Source organism: Erpetoichthys calabaricus, chromosome 12 (assembly GCF_900747795.2).
Source record: "Erpetoichthys calabaricus chromosome 12, fErpCal1.3, whole genome shotgun sequence".
Taxonomy (NCBI): domain Eukaryota; kingdom Metazoa; phylum Chordata; class Cladistia; order Polypteriformes; family Polypteridae; genus Erpetoichthys; species Erpetoichthys calabaricus.
Window position 1 is genome coordinate 137,190,172 of NC_041405.2, and position 24,992 is coordinate 137,215,163.

The window sequence follows — 24,992 nt, forward strand, 5'->3', positions numbered from 1 at the left end:
CGAAGTAACAGCTTCCTGGTCAACATGAGACAGACAGTAAAAGGAGTGACAGTAGTGTCATGATTTCCTTTAATCAGGCCAATAGCCGGCACTACAGTGGGCCAATACACTAGACATCTATTCCTTGGGTCACTGGGGGAGTTCTGGGACAAACATCACAAGAGTTTCACTGAAGTACCTCCATGGTTAACCTGGATGTTCGTCAAGGCTAGGATCTCAATACCACTATCCCAGTGAGCTTGGAGACAGATGTGGAGCACAGGCAGTGGTTCTTTTGGTAGGGAGGGAGAAAGAGAGGCAACTGCGGTTGGAGAGGGGGGTAAGAGAGCTAGGAAGGAGTGTAATGTTGTCCTCATAAATGTCTAGAGAAGTGGACTGGCAACTCCATGGGGCTTTAGTGCACTTCTTTGTATTAGGTATAGTCAATGATGCATAGGCTTTCTTTATTTTATTGTGTGTTGCATCACGCCCTGTATTACCTGTCCCTTTGAGCATTTAATTTTTAGTTAATAAATCACTCTTTTTGTTACATGGGCTTAGGAGTGTTAATCTAAGATTAGTGTCTCATCAAAAGCATCCTCTGTTGGTCACAAGGTGAAATAACCCAAACAGAACCCTCTGGAATATTCCCAGGGTCTCAAAGGCTAGGACAGGGGTAACACCCGTGAGCCACAAAATCTTACAGTGATAAGTGCCCCAGGCTGGCATACAACTCAATCCCTTGAGCAGCTGCCACTCACACCTGGCTGTGGCTTCCTCCAACTCCACCACTGGCAGCACAGACCACTGCAAGGGAGACACTGCCTCCACTTAAACTACGCCAAAGGCCTATCTGCAGCCGGGCAACAAAGAGGACTTTATTTCAAGTTCCACTTGCTAGGAAAATGTGATTATTATTATGGGGGCTCCTGCACTTTCTATTTTTAAAAAATATTTACATTGAGAGAAGCTGCGAGAGAGAGAGAGAGAGAGAAAGAAGGTCACACAACCAAGAACCTGTCAGACTGCCACCAAAATGAAGGGTGAAGCACATTTCAGATTTATTAGGTGCTGCGCAAAATTAATTGGCTTTAATACTTGCTTGTTTATTTAATTTGTTTGCTTAAATTACAGAGATGTATTTTAAACTCATGCCTGGCGTCAGGCACAGCTCCGCATACGCCAGGCTCTGCTCTGTGTGTGTGTGTTTGGGAGGTGTGGGTGTGTGTTTGTGTGGAATACCCTTCAGCCCAATTCCAGTCCAGTTCCAACCAGACAAAGTCACACTTGTCATAATCAGATAATGTGAAAACATAGGGAAGAGAGGAGTAGGGGGTAAGAGGGCTAAAAAACAATTAGGTAGCCTTAGCTAGCACTGGGTGGAGGCATGATAAGGGCAAAGGTAAGTATGATAAGGCCATGTTAAGTGCCTTGAACATGGGAAAGGTGCTATATATGAGGTGAGAAACAAAAATAACCAGACTGGTAAAAAAAATTATATTTATTGATGAATTACAGCATTCTAAACATTGTCACCTTCGATATACTCCCCCTCCCGATCTCTACACTGCTTCCATACGTATCGTCCATTGATTGAAACAGTGCTGGAAGTCTTCTTGCTTGTGGTTCTTCAACAGGCTTGCTGTTTCTGTCTTCACTTCATCCACTGAAGAAAAATGTGTTCCCTTCAGGTCACTTTTCGGGAACAAGTAAAAATCACAGGGAGCTAAATCGGGCAAATAGGGAGGATGATCGACGACAGCTTCTTGGTGAAGCACCCACCCCTCTCTGCGAACTGGGCATTGAACGTCTTCCACATTTTCTTGTCCTTCCTTGAAACATTTGTGCCCCTCAAAAACTTGTTTGTGAGACAAACTGCTAGCACCATACTGTTTTTATCATTTCATAAGTTTCTGTGGTATATTTCATGAGAAATTTGATGTTGATTCGCTGTTACCCGACATTATAGTGGCAACTCGTGTAGCGATTGTCTGATTGGGCTATTCACAGGATATACATAGCCAGTCGGCAGTTTGAGGGGGCGTGTAGGAGGGGATATAGTTCTATGATTCACGTTCGGCCGACCTCCAGACGGTTTTCCAGGAAAGCCCCAAGCCCAGTCCGATTATTTTTGTGTCTTACTTCCTAAATAAAATTTATTTTCATTATTGTTATTATTATTATTAGACCTGAATCCAACCTATACTGCTTGCCTCATTTACCAAAGTGGATCACATTTTGGAGTGACTGGATTGGGCCCTAAAGTGGTAAAATTAAAAGTTACCAAGTATTATGTGCTACATGCCCTATTGTAGACCAGTAACAGAATACATTTAGATTATATTTGATACCTCTTGTAATACTTGCACCTTTGAAACTTTTCCTCCATATCCTCGTGTGTTTGAACCTCTCTTGACCACCGTTCCCTCTATTGAGCACATTCCTGTGGAGCCTTCTTCTCAGACTGTGTCATTTCGAGGTGTCCTGCTTGCCATCTGGCTGCTTTTATACTTCCCATCTTTGAAGGTGACTCTCAGCATGCCTCCTACACCTTTACTCATCCTCACATGCCTCATACTTGCACTTCCACATCTGATCACGTCACTAAAGCCAAACTAACCAATCACATCAAAGACAAACAGATAAATCACACACATACACACAAACACAGACCTTAGTATTTTATAATATAGTAGACAAGGGATCTGACAGGATCCGACTAATGATTTAAAGGTGTAGACTCTTGATGATTGATGAGATCAGGTTCTGAAGGGGAAAAACTACTAATATTTAAAAGCATCTGACTTTAGAGATAAAACAACGGTATCAGGGAAATTAATTAAAACTACAGGCTAATGAAATATGAGACAGTTAGATTCAAATGGGATCAAAACTGCAGACCAGTTAGATTCAGTTGCATCCACTATCAGGGATAAAACTGCAGGACAGGGGCATCTGACGGGTTCAGACTCAAGAAGGCAAAAAGGCAGGATGCAGAAAAATTATATAATTCTATTTACTAGACATATCAGACTGTAGATATAATTTTGGATTACTTTAACTTTATGCCCAGTGCTCCCTAGGCACTGCATGTATGTACAGTTAGGTCCATAAATATTTGGACAGAGACAACTTTTTTCTAATTTTGGTTCTGTACATTACCACAATGAATTTTAAATGAAACAACTCAGATGCAGTTGAAGTGCAGACTTTCAGCTTTAATTCAGTGGGGTGAACAAAACGATTGCATAAAAATATGAGGCAACTAAAGCATTTTTTGAACACAATCCCTTCATTTCAGGGGCTCAAAAGTAATTGGACAATTGACTCAAAGGCTATTTCATGGGCAGGTGTGGGCAAGTCCGTCGTTATGTCATTATCAATTAAGCAGATAAAAGGCCTGGAGTTGATTTGAGGTGTGGCGCTTGCATGTGGAAGATTTTGCTGTGAACAGACAACATACGGTCAAAGGAGCTCTCCATGCAGGTGAAAGAAGCCATCTTTAAGCTGCGAAAATAGAAAAAACCCATCTGAGAAATTGCTACAATATTACGAGTGGCAAAATCTACAGTTTGGTACATCCTGAGAAAGAAAGCAGGCACTGGTGAACTCAGCAACGCAAAAAGACCTGGACGTCCATGGAAGACAACAGTGGTGGATGATCGCAGAATCATTTCCATGGTGAAGAGAAACCCCTTCACAACAGCCAACCAAGTGAACAACACTCTCCAGGGGGTAGGCATATCGATATCCAAGTCTACCATAAAGAGAAGACTGCATGAAAGTAAATACAGAGGGTGCACTGCAAGGTGCAAGCCACTCATAAGCCTCAAGAATAGAAAGGCTAGATTGGACTTTGCTAAAGAACATCTAAAAAAGCCAGCACAGTTCTGGAAAAACATTCTTTGGACAGATGAAACCAAGATCAACCTCTACCAGAATGATGGCAAGAAAAAAGTATGGAGAAGGCGTGGAACAGCTCATTATCCAAAGCATACCACATCATCTGTAAAACACGGTGGAGGCAGTGTGATGGCTTGGGCGTGCATGGCTGCCAGTGGCACTGGGACACTAATATTTATTGATGATGTGACACAGGACAGAAGCAGCCGAATGAATTCTGAGGTGTTCAGAGACATACTGCCTGCTCAAATCCAGCTAAATGCAGACAAATTGATTGGGCGACGTTTCATGATACAGATGGACAATGACCCAAAACATACAGCCAAAGCAACCCAGGAGTTTATTAAAGGAAAGAAGTGGAAAATTCTTGAATGGCCAAGTCAGTCATCTGATCTTAACCCAATAGAGCATGCATTTCACTTGCTGAAGACTAAACTTTAGACAGAAAGGCCCACAAACAAACAGCAACTGAAAGCCGCTGCAGTAAAGGCCTGGCAGAGCATTAAAAAGGAGGAAACCCAGCATCTGGTGATGCCCATGAGTTCAAGACTTCAGGCTGTCATTGCCAGCAAAGGGTTTTCAACCAAGTATTAGAAATGAACATTTTATTTCCAGTTATTTAATTTGTCCAATTACTTTTGAGCCCCTGAAATGAAGGGATTGTGTTCAAAAAATGCTTTAGTTGCCTCACATTTTTATGCAATCGTTTTGTTCACCCCACTGAATTAAAGCTGAAAGTCTGCACTTCAACTGCATCAGAGTTGTTTCATTTAAAATGCATTGTGGTAATGTACAGAACCAAAATTAGAAAAAAGTTGTCTTGTCCAAATATTTATGGACCTAACTGTATGTTACTAGCTGAGCTTGTTAGAGGCAGCTACAAGAATCTATCTATCTATCTATCTATCTATCTATCTATCTATCTATCTATCTATCTATCTATCTATCTATCTATCTATCTATCTATCTATCTATCTATCTATCTGTTTGTCTAAGCATTCTCAAACCTGCATTCTCTAATCTTGGGTGATGGTAGGTCAAAGCCTCGATAGAACTGGGCATAAGGTATCACTGTAAAAAATGTAACTAAGTGATAGTCGACCCAGGGTAAAAATGTTTGTTGTTCCAGCATTTCTGTGTTAAATGTTTGGCTTGACAATCGTTTCTTCATTGTGTGGCGCAGATGTGAGTTCTATTTTTCTTTTGGGTTCAAATGTAAAAATCATCATTGTGAGAATTAATAATCTGTTGTTTGTGCGAGTTTTTCTTGTGCGAAATGCGCATGTCCTGCGAGAATATTCTTGATTTATGCGATTTGGACACGTGTATGAATCCACGACTCCACAATCTGTAATTACTAACGTTTGAGAGCCCCGACTTAAGGTAAGTACATACATTTACAAGAGTAGGACTTTCCTTTGTTGAAAACCATAAAAAATCGGGGTACGAAGTATTAACAGTTACCACGCGAGTAACCTTACTAACTTCGACGACCATCGATTATAACCAACTGCCGAACGTAAAAAAGTTTTTTATGTGTTTAATGTTCGCTTGTGTTATTTGCAACTTGTAATGACGGCGGGTCCGTTAATTACGGAAGATTTTAGTGACTATAACAGAATCTGAAAAATGAATAATTATAAAATGAAAGGTCAGTTGTGCTTACTGTGGTGGCTATAAGTTTTTATCAAAAGCCACGCAACTGCGATATTTCCCTCTTTCCTTTTTTCACTATAACAACTTGTGTTTTTATACCTCAAAACCCGACATCAGGACACTTTTTTCACATAAAGTTATAGGTCTGAATTCCCGTAGTAGCTGCGGTGACCGACTCGAGCTTTTGAGGCACCATACTAAAGTTTAGAGTAGAGACTGAACGCAGATGATTACACTTTATTCAAGTGGATTGGGCAATACGAGAGTACGACAACGGTCAGATAATTTTGTTTTTTAAACGGTAAATTAATAAAATGACATCAATATTCTGTTCAGTACCGTTTTTTTCGTAAAATTGCATACAGTCGAAAAAAAGTAAAAGATGGCGTGCACGCTTCTGTGGTGACGGCGCTTTTTTTTCAACTGAATGTTCTAGTAAATTATTACGGGCACTGGGGTGCATATGCATAACAGCTTGTAAAGGCAGACGCACGATTACTGGTTGGAGTACTCCTTTCTTTCTTGTGTACATTCAATTTATGCTGTTTCTTTTATAGAGGAAAATTGGGGTGTGTGTCCTAGAGGGAGAAAGCGAGTGGTAAAGGGGGAAGGGCCTAAAATTAACACACTGAGCAGACCTCAACAACAATTCTTAGCTCCTTCAAGGAAAAAAATATATACCCTCACAAACATATGTTAATAAATATAAGTCGCACCACACGACTGCTCAGGTGTAAACGTGATGTGTAGTTTACTGTGTTCATTTTCAGATACCACCTTAGACATTTGTGATAGAATTATTAAGATATGATTTCATATATTAACTGAACCTACTTTAATTCTATTTAATGCAGTGTTATGGTATACAAACTCTTTTGAAGGCCATCCAAATCAGCTCTTATTTCTTTATTGTGATTTTTAGGGTCTTCGTGCATTGCAAGCTCTGTACATTTTGTACTTCAGCTCAGGACACACTTCTCAGACATTATAGATTGAAGCACTGGCGTGGACCATATTCATCGTTTCCTTCCATTCACAGTGACTGCATTTGTTCATTCCGGACTGCAGGTGCGTTAAGGACACATCTCAACAGAATACATCCCAATGCTACCCTTTCAAAAGTTAGCAAGGATTTGGCTTGTTTGAGCTGTGAACTTTGTAAATTTCAAGATATCTGTGATGGGAAGGCCTTTTACAGCCATATAAGAAAACATCTAAAAACTATGAATATGTGAAATGTCCTTTTGTAAACTGTGACTTTCAGACCAATGTATATACCACATTTAATGTACATAAAATTAGGAAGCATAAGGGTCAGTCTTTTCATGATTTCAGGCTATCCATTTTAAGTAGTAATCATGCAGGCCAAGAAGACAGTCCTGATAGTAGCTCAGCTGCAGACAATAGTGGACCTCTTATTGATGGTGAGGATGATCATGTAGGTAGTGGATGTGTTGCTTACAATGAGGATTTAGGAGATGCATTTGAGCACAAATTTGCTTCTCTCTTTTTTTGTATGCAAACTGTTCTTCACATGTCAAAAAGTGCTACCCAGCAAATACTTGAAGGGTTAAATGATATTTTTTCAGGACCTCACTTTTTCCCTGAGAATAAAGGAGATTGTCATGGATGAACCGCTGGTCTCTGTAGTCCAACAGAGATGGCCAGGCCTTCTCATAGAGCAACAGGTGAGTTTTATCTAATCTTATAAATTAATTGTCGAGTAGCGATGCTAGTATCTTGAAAATAAGTACATTATTAATTCCTGAATTTTGTTACAGGTATATACAGAATATTATTGCATTACCCAGGTGCAATTGAAAGAAACATCGCTGACATCCTTGGACAAGTATTCGACAGCTCTGATCAAAATGTACAGAGCAAAAGGAGGCAAGACGGCACATGAATTGAAATCACTTTTAGAATTACTAGATGAACAGGTACGTAATAAGGATCAGGAAAGAATTGTTTTATATTCATAAGCATGAACTTAAAGTAGTATGTGCAGGGCAGTGTTGTAATTAAGGCTGTTAAACTGTTTGCTTATGAAGGTGCATGTGGCAAACCCATATACTTATCAAATGTATGCAAAATGATTTTATAGAACAAGGTGAATTATACTGTATATGTTTATATCTGAGTCATTGGCACTGCACATATTCCCTCCAATGTCATGGACTACAAATTCATAATGTATTAATTTACAGTTTTATTTGATGGTGAGATTTACACAAACAATATTTTACCAGAAATAAAAGTAAATTCCTGAGCTATTCTGTTTATTATAAATTGACAATTTAAATTACCCAGGTTAATAGCATTTTTTTTTGTGTGTGTCTGGATCTGTGCATACATTTTAAATAATTTGCAGAAGTGCAAAATCCTTTCATTATTTGGATCATTTAACAAAGATGGATTTTTGTATATGTACAGTAATGAGAAAGAAAATATGTCAAATATATTTAGTTGTTTTGTTTAAAGTTTTCTTAAATTGTCATTCGGTTCAAATATTATTTCTTTGTATATTCTACCTCTATGACTATCATTCTTGTTACTGTACTTTTCAGACTATGGATGTTACCACACACAAGAGGGCAACGGTTCTACAAGGACTACCTCTGTACTTAAGAGAATACAAGAAGTTATCAACAACATGTCATGTAAGTTCTGTTGGAAATGTAAAACTAAATGATTAACAAACTAGAAAGTTAAGTTGGTAGACAACCTTTCACTTGGCTTTGGAAAAGAGTCAACTATGGTTTATTTTTTCACACTTTAACTATATTGTTCTATATTTTTAGGATACAGACTCCCTTCAAATATATACAAATGAAATGAAGATAGGAATATTAGAGGTTGTGAGGCACCATGAGACCAATCCTGGAGCTGCGGCAATGAATGTGGCTGTGGTAATAGAAGGTCGAGTAGTAATTGAAGAGCTTGTCGACTTCACAACTGCATTTGTCATACTTGTTGGTCTTCTGTATGCTCGAAACATTCAGTACCCAAAAGAACTTAAATATACTTTTGAAACAGTACAGAAGGTGTTTCTAAATATTGGAGACTTATACTCACATAGAGTATTGTCACTCAAAAATATGCTGTATAAATGTTAGGCAAATATGTCTCAGATCTGCAGAATGGGATGTGCTTGTCTTTTGATTTTAGATTAACATTGCGATAGCTACTTTTCTTTGTGTGAAATTCTTTCTCAGTTGCACCTTAGTGTTAATGTTATGACAGAATCTCTTTACCCTGTGCAGGTTCTGTTCAAAAATTTTGGAATTATTGATGTAGCACTTTTCAAATTAAGATTCCACAACATCAGAGATGGCATGGCTTGTGGTTATTAGTAATGATAACAATGTTATTAAGACAAAATTTGAACGTACTGAATATAAATACATTTGTATAAGTGATTTTCATATTTCACATTGTAATAATAATGTAATGCCATGTCTAAGAAAATAAAGCTGCATTATTTTCAAAAAAGCTGTTTTTTCTTTTTTGTTAAAATAGAATATGTTGCTCAATAAAGTCAGAGTTCTTAAGTAACTGATTACAATGTGCTTTTTGAGTTTGCAAAAAATAAATATATTCATTTCTTGAATTACTACCTTGAAGTTTGCCTAAATTTACTTACATTTATTCAGCATAGGTTTTTTAGTTGCGCCAATTAGAGATGACATTGACAAAGCCCTAAAATTTATGTTAGATGGGCTTAGTGCTGTTTTTACATATTAGTTATTTCTACTTGAGCTAATTTAATTTTCTTAGTTTGGCATAGTGTAGCTTGTATCCAGTGAACTCAAATTTTGTAATTGGCAGGATTTGTCAACGTAATGTTGAGCAAACTCAAAAAGCACATTGTAATCAGTTACTTAATATTTTTTAATTGGGAGTAGCATTGATTTTTTACAGTGTATAGAAAGAAGGACATTAATCTACATTACACACTAGGCCAATTCAGAGTCACCAGTTAACCCAATCTACATGTTTTTGGAGATGTTGGAAGATAACCAGAGAACCCACAGGAAATCCACAAAGATGCAAGGACAGCAGGCAGACTCCAAACAGAAAATGATGGGGTGGAGAATGTCAACACTTGACACTTTATCTATGAAACCGGTTTAACCACTTCACCACTGTGCCACCTTTATCTGTTTATCTATTTGTTTGTCTCTCTGATCATTCTCAAACTTGCACTGTCTAATCCATGATGACAGGAGTTAAAGTCTCAATGTAACTGCATAATAAGGTAGAAAGATGCCATAGAAGGACACAAATCTGCCTCACACACTGGGCCAGTCCAGAGTCAACAGTTAACCCAATCTATATGTTTTAGAAAACTTGGGAAGATAACCAGAGAACCCAGAGGAAGCTTACATAAATGTGCCACCCTGTCTGTCTGTCTATTATATGGTGCCTTTAATCTACCTATCTACCTCTCTTGGTAGCTAGCTTGCCAGCCATCACTGTGATGTGACCAGTATATTGCTCACTCATGTTGCTTGTTCTCTCACCACCCATTTCTTTTGCCCTGCCCCTTCACATTGGCACCCCAAACACACCCACCCCCCACTCGTCCAGGCCGTTTGGCGGTGGCCTGGCCTAGACCTAAGCTGAAAGGATTGCTATAGAAACAAGCATGAAATTACCCGTGAAGTCGCCCTCCGGGGCCTTCTTTGCAGAGCCTTGATTTACAGCCTTGCTCTGAAGTTTCCATCCTGGCAGCCCAGATTCTTCTGTATGAGGCGCACACATTCATCAGCACACAGTGCAGACACACAGGCCTGCATGCTCCTTTGTACTCTTATACACACTTACTCTCTCTCTCTCTCACATACACACACACACACACACGCACAAATACAAGCACATAAGACACATAGGACACTATTGCACTCACATGTGTTTCATTCTTATGAAAAGCCTGTACGGGATCGAGGGATTGTGCGTGATTCTGAATACTAAATTTGGGGTGTGGGAAAAGTGTAAAAAAAATGCACGTCTGGACCGTGAATTACAAATACTCAGACAGACCAATCTGTGTCTGTCGGCGGGTAAAACTTCGTAGTCAGCCCGCCATTGCAGACGTCATGTAAGCTCGAGATGTCCGTCCGCTGTAGGCGGCTGTGCTTCTGTGAAAGACGCAAATGTCTCCAATGCTATGAGAGATAAAAGTTAGACTTTCTTTCTAGTAGATAAAAAGGGAGATTTTACTAAGACCATATAAACAGAAAAGGCGATCCAACAGAAGACCGCCGTTCACTGATGTCAGACGCTACCAAAAGCGAACAGATCTTCCTGCCCTGGTGTTTTGCTTAATGCACGCTAATGGCTTCTGCATGGAGTTGATTACAGCGCTTTTTTTTTTTTTTTTTTGCTTTTTTTTTTGTATTGCTCATGGTAAAGGAAACCAAGGAAATATTCAGCTGCTCCGCTTCATTCGCATGCCCCAATAATAAACTTCACCGTGCTGTTATGGCCAAAGAAAGAATGAATCTCCTCCATGGGCTGAGTATGATTCTAGTGTTAGATAATTGCGGACAACTAAAAGTGGTGCGAGTCAAGTACCAACCAAGGTAGACAAAACGTTATGTTCATCAAAAAGCGAGCAGAACCGTAAATAAATCAATCAATAAATAAGAACAAAAAAGGTGGTGGTAGTAGTTGTGTGAGTGAGCTGTATCATCTAACTTTCTGTTCTCTTAAGGGATGACCTAGATGGATTAGAACATGAGGACGTTATATGCGCAACAAATTGCCACTGCCATATTACTAATTTCCAGCAATTATTACCGGCGGAACAATGCGCGTGTTCATCGCAACTTTCCATGCACAGCGCCTCCAGGGACTTGAAAAGAGTTTAAGATGAATTGACAGCGCTCTCGGGCTTCTGCGAGTCAACCCCCCTCTCCATATCACAGGGGAATAGGTCAGAGGTGACCAGGAAGGGACACAGTTACGTGCAGTTCTCTGTTGGAAAGAAAAAGAAAGAAAGAAAACTGAGCGCAGCTGTGGACTGATAGATCAGTCCTGGGTCCAAATTCCCGCGGCCACACTTCCTGTGTGGAAACTGGACTGCCGCTGGAGCGCACAGGCCTCCTTCTTAATGGCAGATCTTTCCATTACAAAGGGTACATCTATCTATCTATCTATCTATCTATCTATCTATCTATCTATCTATCTATCTATCTATCTATCTATCTATCTATCTATCTATCTATCTATCTATCTATCTATCTATCTATCTATCTATCATATCATATAGTGCCTTTCTTATGTATCTATCTATCTACCTAACATATAGTGTCTTTCATATCTATCTATCTATCTATCTATCTATCTATCTATCTATCTATCTATCTATCTATCTATCTATCTATCTATCTATCTATCTATCTATCTATGATATAGTGCCTTTCTTATGTATCTATCTATCTACCTAACATATAGTGTCTATCTATCTATCTATCTATCTATCTATCTATCTATCTATCTATCTATCTATCTATCTATCTATCTATCTATCTATCTATCATATCATATAGTGCCTTTCTTATGTATCTATCTATCTACCTAACATATAGTGTCTTTCATATCTATCTATCTATCTATCTATCTATCTATCTATCTATCTATCTATCTATCTATTATATAGTACTGTTTATCTATCTATCTATCTATCTATCTATCTATCTATCTATCTATCTATCTATCTATCTATCTATCTATCTATCTATCTATCTATCATATCATATCATATAGTGCCTTTCTTATGTATCTATCTATCTACCTAACATATAGTGTCTTTCATATCTATCTATCTATCTATCTATCTATCTATCTATCTATCTATCTATCTATCTATCTATCTATCTATCTATCTATCTATCTATCATATCATATAGTGCCTTGCTTATGTATCTATCTATCTACCTAACATATAGTGTCTTTCATATCTATCTATCTATCTATCTATCTATCTATCTATCTATCTATCTATCTATCTATCTATCTATCTATCTATCTATCTATCTATCTATCTATCTAAAAGCAACATAACTGTATAAAAATGTAAAATACATAATAAAAAACTGATTTGGATAGGTTTTTAATATTGAGAGACTTAATAAAATGGCTTGATATAATTTACAGTATATATTTATATAGTAATTGTGTCATCCATTTCATAAGATAATGAGTGTCAGTTATGGTGCTGCTAGTTAATCTGCTGTATCTGAAGTATGCTGTATCTGAACTAATATGATAATTTTAGTTTTTGCTTTTTTTACCAAGAACTAATATTTTTGACTAGCAGTGTGGTGTAGTGATTAAGGCTTTAGCCTTCAAACCCTGAGGGTGAGGGTTTAGATCCTGCTACTCATGAGCAAGTCACCTCACCTGCCTGCATGTGTTCCAATTGGAAAAAACAAAAGAACTGTAACCAATTGTATCTCAAATGTTATAAGTCACTTTGAATTAAGTTGTCTGCCAACTAATAACACTTTTAGGTCAATAGAGCTGCTTACTCTTGAACTTGCTTTACACAGTTGTCCACAAGTAAAACATTCTTGCACTAGATAAAATCCTGCTTGTTTCTGCTTTTCCTGCTATCTTGGCTTTTGTTGGATGTCATTACAAAACACAATTTTACAGGAAAGTGCATTCTTTTGAACTGAAACAGGTAATCAGTATAATGTGAAATTGTAGTATATATCATTATCATTTTCAGATATTTACGTTTTTCATTTGATTAAGCTGTTCACTCAAGTGCAGTATTTCTTTTCTTGTTTTTTATCAGTTGTATGTAATCTGCAGATGTGAATGTATTTGCAAAGCAGTGTTTGAAGTAAATATGCATAGCTGCCACTACTCTACGTGATACACTGATGCATTAATCTGAGGAATGTGGAGCATTGGAAATTCAAGTGTCACTATTGAAGACCAACATTTCTCCCTTTGAGTTTGCAGTTGAAGAATGGTATGGGGGGGGCGTTTTGTAGAGGACTTGTGTTGGGGGGGGGGTTGATTTCTCTCTTAAAGTCTGACACGCTATGATCAAAAAGTGGCTTGGTGTTCAGCACTGAGATAGTTGGCTGGAGGTCGACAGAGCAGAACAGATAACCAAGATGAGAGTCAGTACACATCTAAGAAGGACAGCAGTCAACACTTCCTAACCATTGCATCTTCCTTGAATTTCACTAAATTTTTTCCTTACAGTTCAAAAATGATCCCATCTCATTTTTCCTGCCCAGGACACCACCTTGTCTTCTGTTGTCTGTTTACCCTGCTTGTTAGTGATACTATCCTGCTCACACTTTTATCTCAAGGTTTGCCGCCTAGCAATCATTTTAAGCATTGACGTTGTCAAGTTTGTTCAATCCACCTTTCTTAAGAAGGTAGTTTAGTGAAGTTCTGAACGCTGTTTGTGACACCAGTTCTTTTACGTTAAGCCTTAGCAAAGATATCCCTGCAAGTTACACTTTTAAATAATTATTTTGTAAATGTTTGTTAAGATGTTTACCTGCTAAAGTTAATTGATTTATTTATAATGTATTTCTTTATTGATTGATTGTTTGGAGGGAGCATTGTACTGAAAGCACCCTTTGTATTGTGTTTTGTAGTTTTACAATCAAGAAGGAATGATTTATCAGTAAAAGCCTCACTCTGAGCAAGAAACGAGTTTACTGGAGTTATTGTTCACTATCTGTCTAGCTTTGCACCGACACGCAATCACAAGGGCAGATACTATTCATGCCCTTCACTTGCATAAAGCTTCCTCTCACTGCAGTACATGTACATTAGTTTAATATCAATAAATATGAACAAATAAAAAACATATTTCAGCTAATTTTCCTTTTTCTACAAAGTTACCAAATTACAATCAAATCCATTAAGGCCTTTTTGACATTTTCAGGTATTTAGTTTTTCAGTTGTTGGGTGTATTTATATTTTACCCCTAAACATTGATATAGTGAAATGTCCTTTCTTAGTGGAAATCTACTGACATAAATGTATTATCTATGTTTCAGCTTTTTATCTAAATAGGAAATAGTGTGAATAAGTGAGTGAGTGAAGATTACATTATATATAATATCTTAAATATAAACGTCTACGCGTGGAAGTGTGTGTGTCTGTCCGGTCCGGAAGTGAAAGGTGGAGTCGGGCTAAAGGCTCCACCTCTGAGGATATGCAAGCAAGGCCAGCGCTTCAGCAAAATGAAACCTCTGAAGAAAGACAGTCGCTTAGCCGCTAATACAGAAGAGTGGCGAGCACATCAGCAAAACGGTATCCCTTTTACTTTTCCTCATGCCGCTAATACACAAGCGAGACAATCACATCGGCAAAATGAAACCTCTGAAGAAAGATAGTCGCTTAGCCGCTAATACACAAGCAAGGCGAGCACGTCGGCAACACGAAACCTCCTAAGAGAGAGATGCCCAGAGTAGTTCCTTTCAATTACCTGACATCTCTACGTTTCAATTTTTTTTCTGACAATTTGAATAATTTCTAGGACAGCACGGGCTTACACAGCTAGTATATAATGCTAGCTGTCCCCTGCGGCTCCATCTGTCTAGTAGTGAAACAGGACAATGAGGAGGGCCCCGCCAGGTTCCCTACTCCTGACGTCACGCTTCCCCCGTCATCGGTCCACTGCATGTCTCTGGAATTCACACAAATAAATTGGTACTGCAAGTGAACTATATATCTTAGTGCAATGACAGAAGTCGCAAAATCAACCGGAATGTTTAAGCAAATTCTAGAAAAACACCTGATCTAAATCCGGTAAGTAGTTCTGGCATGAAAAGTGGACAGACATACAGACAGACAGACGTTGAATTTTATATATAGAGAGAGATACATTACATCTGCGGTGGGTTGGCACCCTGCCCGGGATTGGTTCCTGCCATGTGCCCTGTGTTGGCTGGGGTTGGCTCCAGCAGATACCCCGTGACCCTGTGTTCAGATTTAGCGGGTTGGAAAATGGATGGATGGATACATTAAATATAAATATAGTGTCACACCTAGGCATCTCAGGATCACCTTCCAGACTCTGCTAATGCACACAGTAGCACTCCAACTATTTCTTCGTACTCCTCTGCTCGTTTATTTGTTGAATATAGATTTAAAAAGACTTTATATAAATTACAAGTGTTTAATGTATAATAATGATGCATTTTCCTGTGTAGCTGAATGAAGACATATGGAAGGATATAATCTATTTTCAACTCTTGATAGATGGCCTTTTCAAGTAGACTTTCATTCCTTGAGCACCTCCCTTGATGTACAATCAGCAAGTTTAAAAGTGAGAGGCACTTACTAATGGGACGGGGTGAAAAGTGCTAATTGTGACTACTACAGCATTTGTTTAAAAGTGTGTGAGGTGGGAGTGGAAGTTTGTTAAATAATGCACTTTCCTTATTTGTTAATGTATTCATTTTCACAAACATTATAAAATCCATCCATCCATTATCCAACCCGCTGAATCCGAATGCAGGGTCACGGGGGTCTGCTGGAGCCAATCCCAGCCAACACAGGGCACAAGGCAGGAAACCAATCCTGGGCAGGGTGCCAACCCACCGCAGGACACACACAAACACAGCCACACACCAAGCACACACTAGGGCCAATTTAGAATCGCCAATCCACCTAACCTGCATGTCTTTGGACTGTGGGAGGAAACCGGAGCGCCCGGAGGAAACCCACGCAGACACAGGGAGAACATGCAAACTCCACGCAGGGAGGACCCGGGAAGCGAACCCAGGTCCCCAGGTCTCCCAACTGCGAGGCAGCAGCGCTACCCACTGCACCACCGTGCTGCCCAACATTATAAAATGGGTTTATATATTTGATATTGTATTGCTATTTTTAAATTTGAGATTAAAAAATATTTAAAAATAAAAAATATCTATCTATCTATCTATCTATCTATCTATCTATCTATCTATCTGTCTGTCTGTCTGTCTGTCTGTCTGTCTGTCTGTCTGTCTGTCTGTCTGTCTGTCTGTCTGTCTTCCTCTATACGTGTCCCTCTGTTTCCCCCACTTCTCTCCTCTCCTTTCTTCTCCTCCCTCTTGCTCTCATTCTGTCTTTCTCTTCCCCTCATGTCGCTCTCACCCTCCGCTCCTCCGTCCTCCAGGACCTCCACACGGCACTCTCTCCTTCCTCGCCCCACCCCCCTTTTCCTTTGTAGTTTTAAGTATTAGCAGGTTGAAAAGTCATTTGGGAAGCACATGCAGCTGTGTCTTTGTAGGCCTGAACAGAAGAACAGCTTTTCCTTTTTTCCTCAAAGGTTTCCCAAGTGTTATTCCTACCCCCTCTGGTCAGTGGTTGCATATGTTAATTGTGTGTCTGCATGTGTGTGTGTTTGTTCGGGAGGGCAGTGCTCACAGACTCTTAAACATCATGCTAAGCCTTTTTTTTCTTTATTGAGAGCTGAGAATAAGTGAATTGTTAAAGTTCACCCTCTTCATTGCCCCGGGTGGTAAAGAAGAAAGGGCCGATGAAGAAGAGGAACATTGTTTGAAGTGTCTCTGGGTGCCAGTTGACTGATTTCACTCAGCCATTAAAGGTCTACAAAAGGCATTGGCGTCCCGGTCCTGCAGGTCTCCTGGAAATGCAGCTCCAGCTGGACAGTACAATTCAAACAATGTGAGGGTGAGGATTTGTGCGGCTGCTTTGTGCTCACTAAATATAGACTTGTGATGACATGGCCATCCTCCAGAGGGAGATCCTAAAGTCAAATCTTCAAACCGCCCCTTCCAGTCTAAACCCTTGTGGCTCTGGGGTAGTGACAAGCTCAGTTACCTTAGAAGCGTCATTGCAGCAGCATGGCAAAGGGAACATTTCTTATATCTCTCATTAAAATTCACAAACAGATTTACTGGCATAAAAATAAGTTTTGTGATGCCACAGGTGAAATTAACCCTCTGCTTCAGCCTGTGTGATTAAATTTAGCGTCAAGGTGGTGAAACTCAGAAACTCACCTTCTAGTCCATAATGGAGAACATTCATATATGTACAGTCATATGAAAAAGTTTGGGAACCCCTCTCAGCCTCATAATAATTGACTCTCCTTTCAACAAAAAAGATAACAGTGGTATGTCTTTCGTTTCCTAGGAACATCGGAGTACTGGGGTGTTTTCCGAACAAAGATTTTTAGTGAAGCAGTATTTGGTTGTATGAAATTAAATCAAATGTGAAAAACTGGCTGTGCAAAAATGTGGGTCCCCTTGTAATTTTGCTGATTTAAATTCATGTCACTGCTCAATGCTGATTACTTGCAACACCAAATTGGTTGGATGAGCTCGTTAAGCCTTGAACTTCATAGACAGGTGTGTCCAATCAGGAGAAAAGGTATTTAAGGTGGTCAATGGCAAGTTGTGCTTCCCTTTGACTCTCCTCTGAAGAGTGACAGCATGGGATCCTCAAAGCAACTCTCAGAAGATCTGAAAACAAAGATTGTTCAGTTTCATGGTTTAGGGGAAGGCTACAAAAAGCTATCTCTGACATTTAAACTGTCAATTTCAACTGTAAGGAATGTAATCAGGAAATGGAAGGTCACAGGCACAGTTGCTGTTAAACCCAGCAGGTCTGGCAGGCCAAGAAAAATACAGGAGCGACATATGTGCAGGATTGTGAGAATGGTTACAGACAACCCACAGATCACCTCCAAAGACCTGCAAGAACATCTTGCTGCAGATGGTGTATCTGTACATCGTTCTACAATTCAGCGCAATTTGCACAAAGAACATCTGTATGGCAGGATGATGAGAAAGAAGCCCTTTCTGCACTCATGCCACCAACAGAGTCGCTTGTTGTATGCAAATGCTCATTTAGACAAGCCAGATTCATTTTGGAACAAAGTGTTTTGGGCTGATGAGACAAAAATGGAGTTATTTGGTCATAACAAAAAGCGCTTTGCATGGTGGAAGAAAAACATTCCAAGAAAAACACCTGCTGTCAAATTTGGTGGAGGTTTCATCATGCTGTGGGGCTGTGTGGCTAGTTCAGGGACTGGGGCCCTTGTTAAAGTCGAGGGTCGGATGAATTCAATCCAATATCAACAAATTCTTCAGGATAATGTTCAAGCACCAGTCACAAAGTTGAAGTTACACAGGGGTTGAATATTCCAACAAAACAATGAGTCGAAACACAGTTCGAAATCTACAAAGGCATTCATGCAGAGGGAGAAGTACAATGTTCTGGAATGGCCGTCACAGTCCCCTGACTTGAATATCATTGAAAATCTATGGGATGATTTGAAGCAGGCTGTCCATGCTCAGCAGCCATCAAATTTAACTGAACTGGAGAGATTTTGTATGGAAGAATGGTCAACAGTACCTCCATCCAGAATCCAGACACTCATCAAAGGCTATAGGAGGACAGCGTCTAGAGGCTGTTATATTTGCAAAAGGAGGCTCAACTAAGTATTAATGTAATATCTCTGTTGGGGTGACCAAATTTATGTACCTGTCTAGTTTTGTTATGATGCATATTGCATGTTTTCTGTTAATCCAATAAACTTAATGTCACTGCTGATATACTACTGTTTCCATAAGGCATGTCATATATTAAAAGGAAGTTGCTACTTTGAAAGCTCAGCCAATGATAAACAAAAATCCAAAGAATTAAGAGGGGTTCCCAAACTTTTTCATATGACTGAATGTGTGGTCAGATTAACATAACACACACACACACAACATACACACATACTGTAGTTACAATCACATACACTCATTTATTGTGGGAGGATAAACAAAAATGAAAATTAAGCTATCAAGATGAGAACATGCAAACTCCACACAGACAATGAGCAGGCCAAAATCTGAACTCGGAATATAGGAGGTGTGAGGCAGGCAATGCTACATCCACACTACTACATCTCTATATTATATAAAAAAATCTTTCAACACGACAAGACTTTTTAGGAGATGAGACCTTTTGGAAAAGATTTTTTCAAGTCCCGCTAGACGAGAATATTGTCATGATATTTTTAAAAGTCACACCCTCCTAGCAACCATTTTCAAACAAGACCATGGTACTCTCACCTCTCAGTCAGACACACTTCCTGCTCTCTCAGCTCTTATAAATTTTAATGTTTTCCTCACTTTAAGTTCCCAATTAAAAAGATGTATTATGTCCAAAGTTTATTGAAGAATTTCATCACGAAGGGTTATTAACAGTAAAAATGAGCACACAGGCAATCCCAGCACCTAGAAACGAGGAAGTCAAACGAATTTATGCCAAATATGTCAATCGGTAACACAACAAAATGGTTAAATGCGTATCAATAGACTATGCTGAAACAGTAGGTGGTGATCATGCAGAAGATGAAAACAACAACTTACAATATCACGAAGAATATCTACAACCGTTAACGCCATCCGGTCTTCCACCACATGAATGACTGTAGAAAGAAGGATGTATCCAAGAAAGGTAATGTAGTTCATCTTCCGCAGATAAAATTAGGCAACAAAGGAGATATCGATATGCCGTTCATATTGTAAATGTTAACAGTTTCTCGTTAGAATAGCTTTTGCAAAGACAATTAACAAATCTCAGAGCCAAACATTCAAAAAATTATTTAATAGAGAGAAAGAAACAGGCAGTTATACGTCATGTTCATGCAAATGTAACACTTCAAGTGAAAATTTTAATCTGTTTAAATTGTACGTCCACATCTCCATACACGAGTGGCAGAACCGCAATGAGACCGGAGGGTTAGCGAGCGAAGTGAGCAGGGGGTGAAGCCCCCTAGTTTTAGTTAAAAAAAACAGACACAAGGCTCCATTTTCCCCTTTCATTCACACCACCCCAGTATTTTTACCTCCCAAAAATGGAGACTTTTGAAAATGCTCTCCAGAGTCATATAATACATTGCAATGTGGGCAGGTGATAACGTACTTAGTTTTGAAAACACGGACTGTTGGTTTGCGCTTCCCTAAATAGATCTGCTGATTACATTGCCTTATTCTCTGATTGTTAACCTTTCATGGAAGAAAACTGTAACACAAAAGAGATGCTTTCCATCACACTTATTGTGTTGCTTATCTGTATGCATCTAATTTGCATTTTCTTCAGTTTGAATGTTACAAATATGTGTAAAAGACACTATGGTTTTACAATTTATTCCATGGCTGGTGGCATTACCATCCTTTCAACGATTACCGGTTTTGGGTAAGAACTGGGTGGAGCAGTGCTTGGTGTGGCAGTTTTTCATAAGAAGTTCTGCTTCCTGAAAAATGGCAAGAAAGGTTTAGAATGTCTAGGACGTCTACTCTCATTGAAATACTACTTCCTGATGATGAGATCGCCCCTTGGACGGAGTTACAAAGGTTTCTTGTTTCCGTTGATGTGCACGTGCCCAGTGTAGGCGAACAGCAACATTATATTTGTTTTCAGTCGTTTAAGTGTGGGTATAAATACTTTCGTAACTGATGTGAAAATGCTAGTGTGGACAAAGTGTGTTTTATTGAAAAGGTAAGTAGTGTGAAAGTAGCCCAAGTCACTGTCTGCTGCAGTTACTTACAATTATAACTGTTTCTTTGAATTAAATTTACCTTTACATTAGTTGATAGACCAACTGATGGAGTGATTCACCAGGATTCACATAAACTTCAGATTATTTAAAAATACAGGGTAAGACAAAATGAAGTACCACATTTCTCAAGGTCATTGCGTGAGGTAGTGGCAGCCGAGTGGGTTGGGGTGGGGGTCCAACATGCCTTGGTCCGATGTGCTCTGTGCTATTGCTGTTTAAGCGTTCTTGAATACAACAAATTCATCACTACGCAACAAGCCTTTCCGAAAGCACTTCAGCATTCCTCCTAATGGTGACATCCCAAATCTGAAAACAATTCTACAGTGAGTGGCTAAATTTAGACAGACGGGTACAACACTAAACAGAAAATCTCCAGGTCGTCCTCGGACTGTATGAATGTCTGAAAACATCGAAGCTGTAAGGGCATCAATTTTGAAGTCTCCTAGATGTTCAGCGCGCAAACATGCTTATGCCTTAGGCATTTCCAACACATCTCTGAGGTCCTTAATTTTCAACCATACAAAATGATGGTAGTGCAGGAACTCACTGAGAGAGACTGGGAGAGCCGTAGAGAGCTGTGTGTGGACATTCTGCAAACCGTTCATCGAGATGCCATCGTCATGTGCAGCGATGAGGCATATTTCCATTTGAATGGTTGCATAAATAAGAAAAACTTTCGCTATTGGGCAGAAAGCAACCCTCATGAACTTCATCAGAGAACCCTGCACAGTGAGCATGTTATAGTTTGGTGCGCCATTGGAGAATTTGGCATTGTAGGCTCTTACTTTTTTGATGAGGGGGGAGCAACGGTCACCATCACTTCAGAATGTTACATTGAAATGCTAGAGAACTTTTTGCGGCCCCAACTGGAAGAAATGGATGTGAAGGATACCTGGTTTCAACAGGATGGAGCAACAGCTCATACGGCACAGAGATCCACGCAAGTTTTACGGGACATGTTTCAAGGGAAGCTGATCTCCCTGCACAGTGATGTCGGGTGGCCTTCACGTTCTCCTGATCTCGCTCATTGTTATTTCTTCTTGTGGAGTTATCTCAAGTCGAAGGTATACACACACCAACCTCAAGACATTGAAGCCCTCAAGGACACTATTCACCACAAAATTGCTGCTGTTCTCCATGAAATGGATAAACGAGTCATGCAAGCTTTCAGAAATCATCTCGAAGAGTGTATCGCTAATAATGGCCACCACCTTAAAGATGTCATTTTTAAAACAGTAAAAAAAATCTATTTTGTATACCCTTTTGTGTGTCGTAATGAAATTTATTTTATCTTGAAGTGGTTTTGTAGAATAAACGTTTTAAATGTGGTACTTCTTTTTGGCTGTATTTGTTCAAATTCAGATGAAGAATGACTCAAGAAAAAAGCTAACCTGTTCATTAAGAAGTCAATAACTTGCAAATAAAAATTAAATGCTTTGATGAGATCAGGCCATTCTGTTCATTCAACTTAACATTTGCATCTCCATGATGTTATTATCAACTCCACTACTTTGTATTCTTTTCCATGTCTCCAAAATTATCTTTGTGAAGTATCATTTCTCACGTTTGCTTGAAATTTCCATTTCATCTTTGAGTTGAAGAACTTGTTTTAAAGTAACAGACACCATTCCCGTTTTTATTTACCTTCATATTTGTGAACAAGTCAATTGCGTCACCTCTCCCTCTTCACCAAGGGGGCAGTTTTCAGTTGCTGCTGGTGAATCGTCAATGAATTTAAAATGGCAAAACTGGGGTGAGGGACCATAAAGGTCGAGAAACACTGGTGTAAGGAAGGTGGTGTGGATTAAATGTATAAGAATTAGCCATGTGAAGCAGCATTGTTCAAAACAAACCTTGAACAGTCAGAATACATAGGAGACCCTGCAAAATACTAATGATACTAATAATAAACAATTTATTACTGTGACTGGTTTTGCCAGTTTACAGAACATTATTACCAAATTGTTTTCTTTTGGCCCTTGGTCATAAGTACTAATAGCCTCAACTTGGTTGCCCGTAAATTAGGGCCTGACTGCATTTTAATAGTCGAGCCATGCTGACTCTACTGTCATATATCAATAATTCCAAAGAATTACTCAGAAGACGTGGATTCGAAGTAGTGGATGTGATATTTTGGAAAAATTATCATTTATTCCAGAATTTTTGTTGTGATGCGATTACCACACACTACTGATTAACAATATGTTGTGGGCTGTGCTCATTGCCGGCAGGTACCAAGTTAGCTTTATGTAAATTTTCTTTCCGTGCTGACGTTCAATTCAGTGCACACACGTGCATTTGCTCATACAGAACTCACTCTACATGAATACATACATTCAGACATTTCTCAAGATGCACCATAAATAATGGACACCAAGCAGTTGCAAACTTGAATATAAAACATACATAGTATTTGACTGATTTGATGGAACCAGATGTAATTACAGTAAAACTCTCACATAAAGGATTGCACTGATTTCTTATGCCCATAGCCACTTGAAACTGAAGGACTGCTTTGAGATATGTGCGTCAATCTGGCCCAAACCATCAAGGCAAAGAAGCACTCTGACTCCTAAAATGTTCTTATGCTCACTGCGCCAATCAGGTATAGATTGCAAATGTAATTAATGAAAGGTGGAAGCAACATAAAATTCAGATGAATAAGTAACATAAGTGTAATACAAACACAGTGTTCTATAACTGTAACCAAAATTATAACTTAAATAACATCCTACAGTGGGTTGGCTTCCAGTTCTGAGGGGACAACATGTACAAATGTGTTCTTCTGTCTGGTTTTGGTTAGCCAGAAGTCACAAAGCCTGTTGGCAGCGTTTCAGGCCACCGATTCAGGGGGGTTTTACTAAAAAGCTGCATCCTTTCTAGCTATTCTCCTTTCTAGCACTGCTGCCTCGCAGTTAGGAGACCCGGGTTCACTTCCTGGGTTCGCCCTGCGTGGAGTTTGCATGTTCTACCCGTGTCTGTCTGGGTTTCCTCCGGGTACTCCGGTTTCCTCCCACAGTCCAAAGAAATGCAGGTTAGGTGCATTGGCGATTTTAAATTGTCCCTAGTGTGTGCTTGGGGTGTGTGTGTGTGTGTGTGTGTGTGTGTGTGTGTGTGTGTGTGTGTGTGTGTGTGTGCGTGCGTGTGTGTGTGTGTGTGTGTTTGTGCCCTGTGGTGGGCTGGCACCCTGCCTGGGGTTTGTTTCCTGCCTTGCGCCCTGTGTTGGCTGGGATTGGCTCTAGTAGACCCCCTTGACCCTGTAGTTAGGATATAGTGGGTTGGATAATGGATGGATGGATGGATCTCTCTCATTCATTCTGTCTGCCCCTACACCTGATTCGATGACATTGTGGATTCAGAAGTATTTGAACCCCTTTTGCTTTCTGCACATTTTACTGTGTTGTAAAATTCATTTTCAATGGACAAAAATGTCCATCAATCTCCACTCAATAAACTATAATAACAAAGTGAAAACATGTTTTTGGAAAGGTTTGTGTATGTATTAAAAATCAAAACCCTGAAATCTTTCATATTTATAAGTATTCAGACCCCATGGTGTGGCACTCCAAATTGTGGACAGGTGCATCCTGTTGGCTTTAATTATCATTGGGATGTCTCTAGGACTGGAATTCCACCTGTGACAAACTGAACTGACTGGACATCGTTTAGAAAGGCACATTCCTATGTATTGAGGCTCCCACAATTCACATTGTACGTATATTAGAACAAAAACCGAGCCATGACGTCCAAGGAACTCTCTGTAGACCTCTTTGATAAAATAGTGGTAAGGCATAGACCAGGGCAAGGTGAGAAAAACACATCTAAAGCCAAGTGGAGCTCAGTGGCCTCAACAATTGAGAAATGGAAGAAGTTTGGAACCACCAAAACTCTTGCAATAGTTGGT

At 39.3% G+C, this 24,992-nt stretch overlaps 1 protein-coding gene across 1 annotated transcript; it reads left to right on the top strand.

Moving 5' to 3' along the window:
* The first annotated feature begins 6,580 nt into the window (after positions 1 to 6,580).
* LOC114661559 (uncharacterized) lies at positions 6,581 to 8,809 on the top strand. The gene is made up of 5 exons (XM_028814696.2): positions 6,581 to 6,606; positions 7,128 to 7,226; positions 7,320 to 7,478; positions 8,106 to 8,198; positions 8,340 to 8,809. The coding sequence occupies exons 2-5, from the start codon at positions 7,164 to 7,166 to the stop codon at positions 8,652 to 8,654; spliced, it is 630 nt and encodes a 209-aa protein (XP_028670529.1). The 5' UTR covers positions 6,581 to 6,606; positions 7,128 to 7,163; the 3' UTR covers positions 8,655 to 8,809.
* Positions 8,810 to 24,992: the final 16,183 nt, after the last annotated feature.

Bases quoted from the DNA above. Each gene is read 5' to 3' on its own strand.
- LOC114661559 (XM_028814696.2), top strand. From the start codon at position 7,164: ATGGATGAACCGCTGGTCTCTGTAGTCCAACAGAGATGGCCAGGCCTT. The intron at 7,227-7,319 runs GTGAGTTTTATC...ATTTTGTTACAG, and splicing joins GCCTTCTCATAGAGCAACAG to GTATATACAGAATATTATTG. The intron at 8,199-8,339 runs GTAAGTTCTGTT...CTATATTTTTAG, and splicing joins AGTTATCAACAACATGTCAT to GATACAGACTCCCTTCAAAT.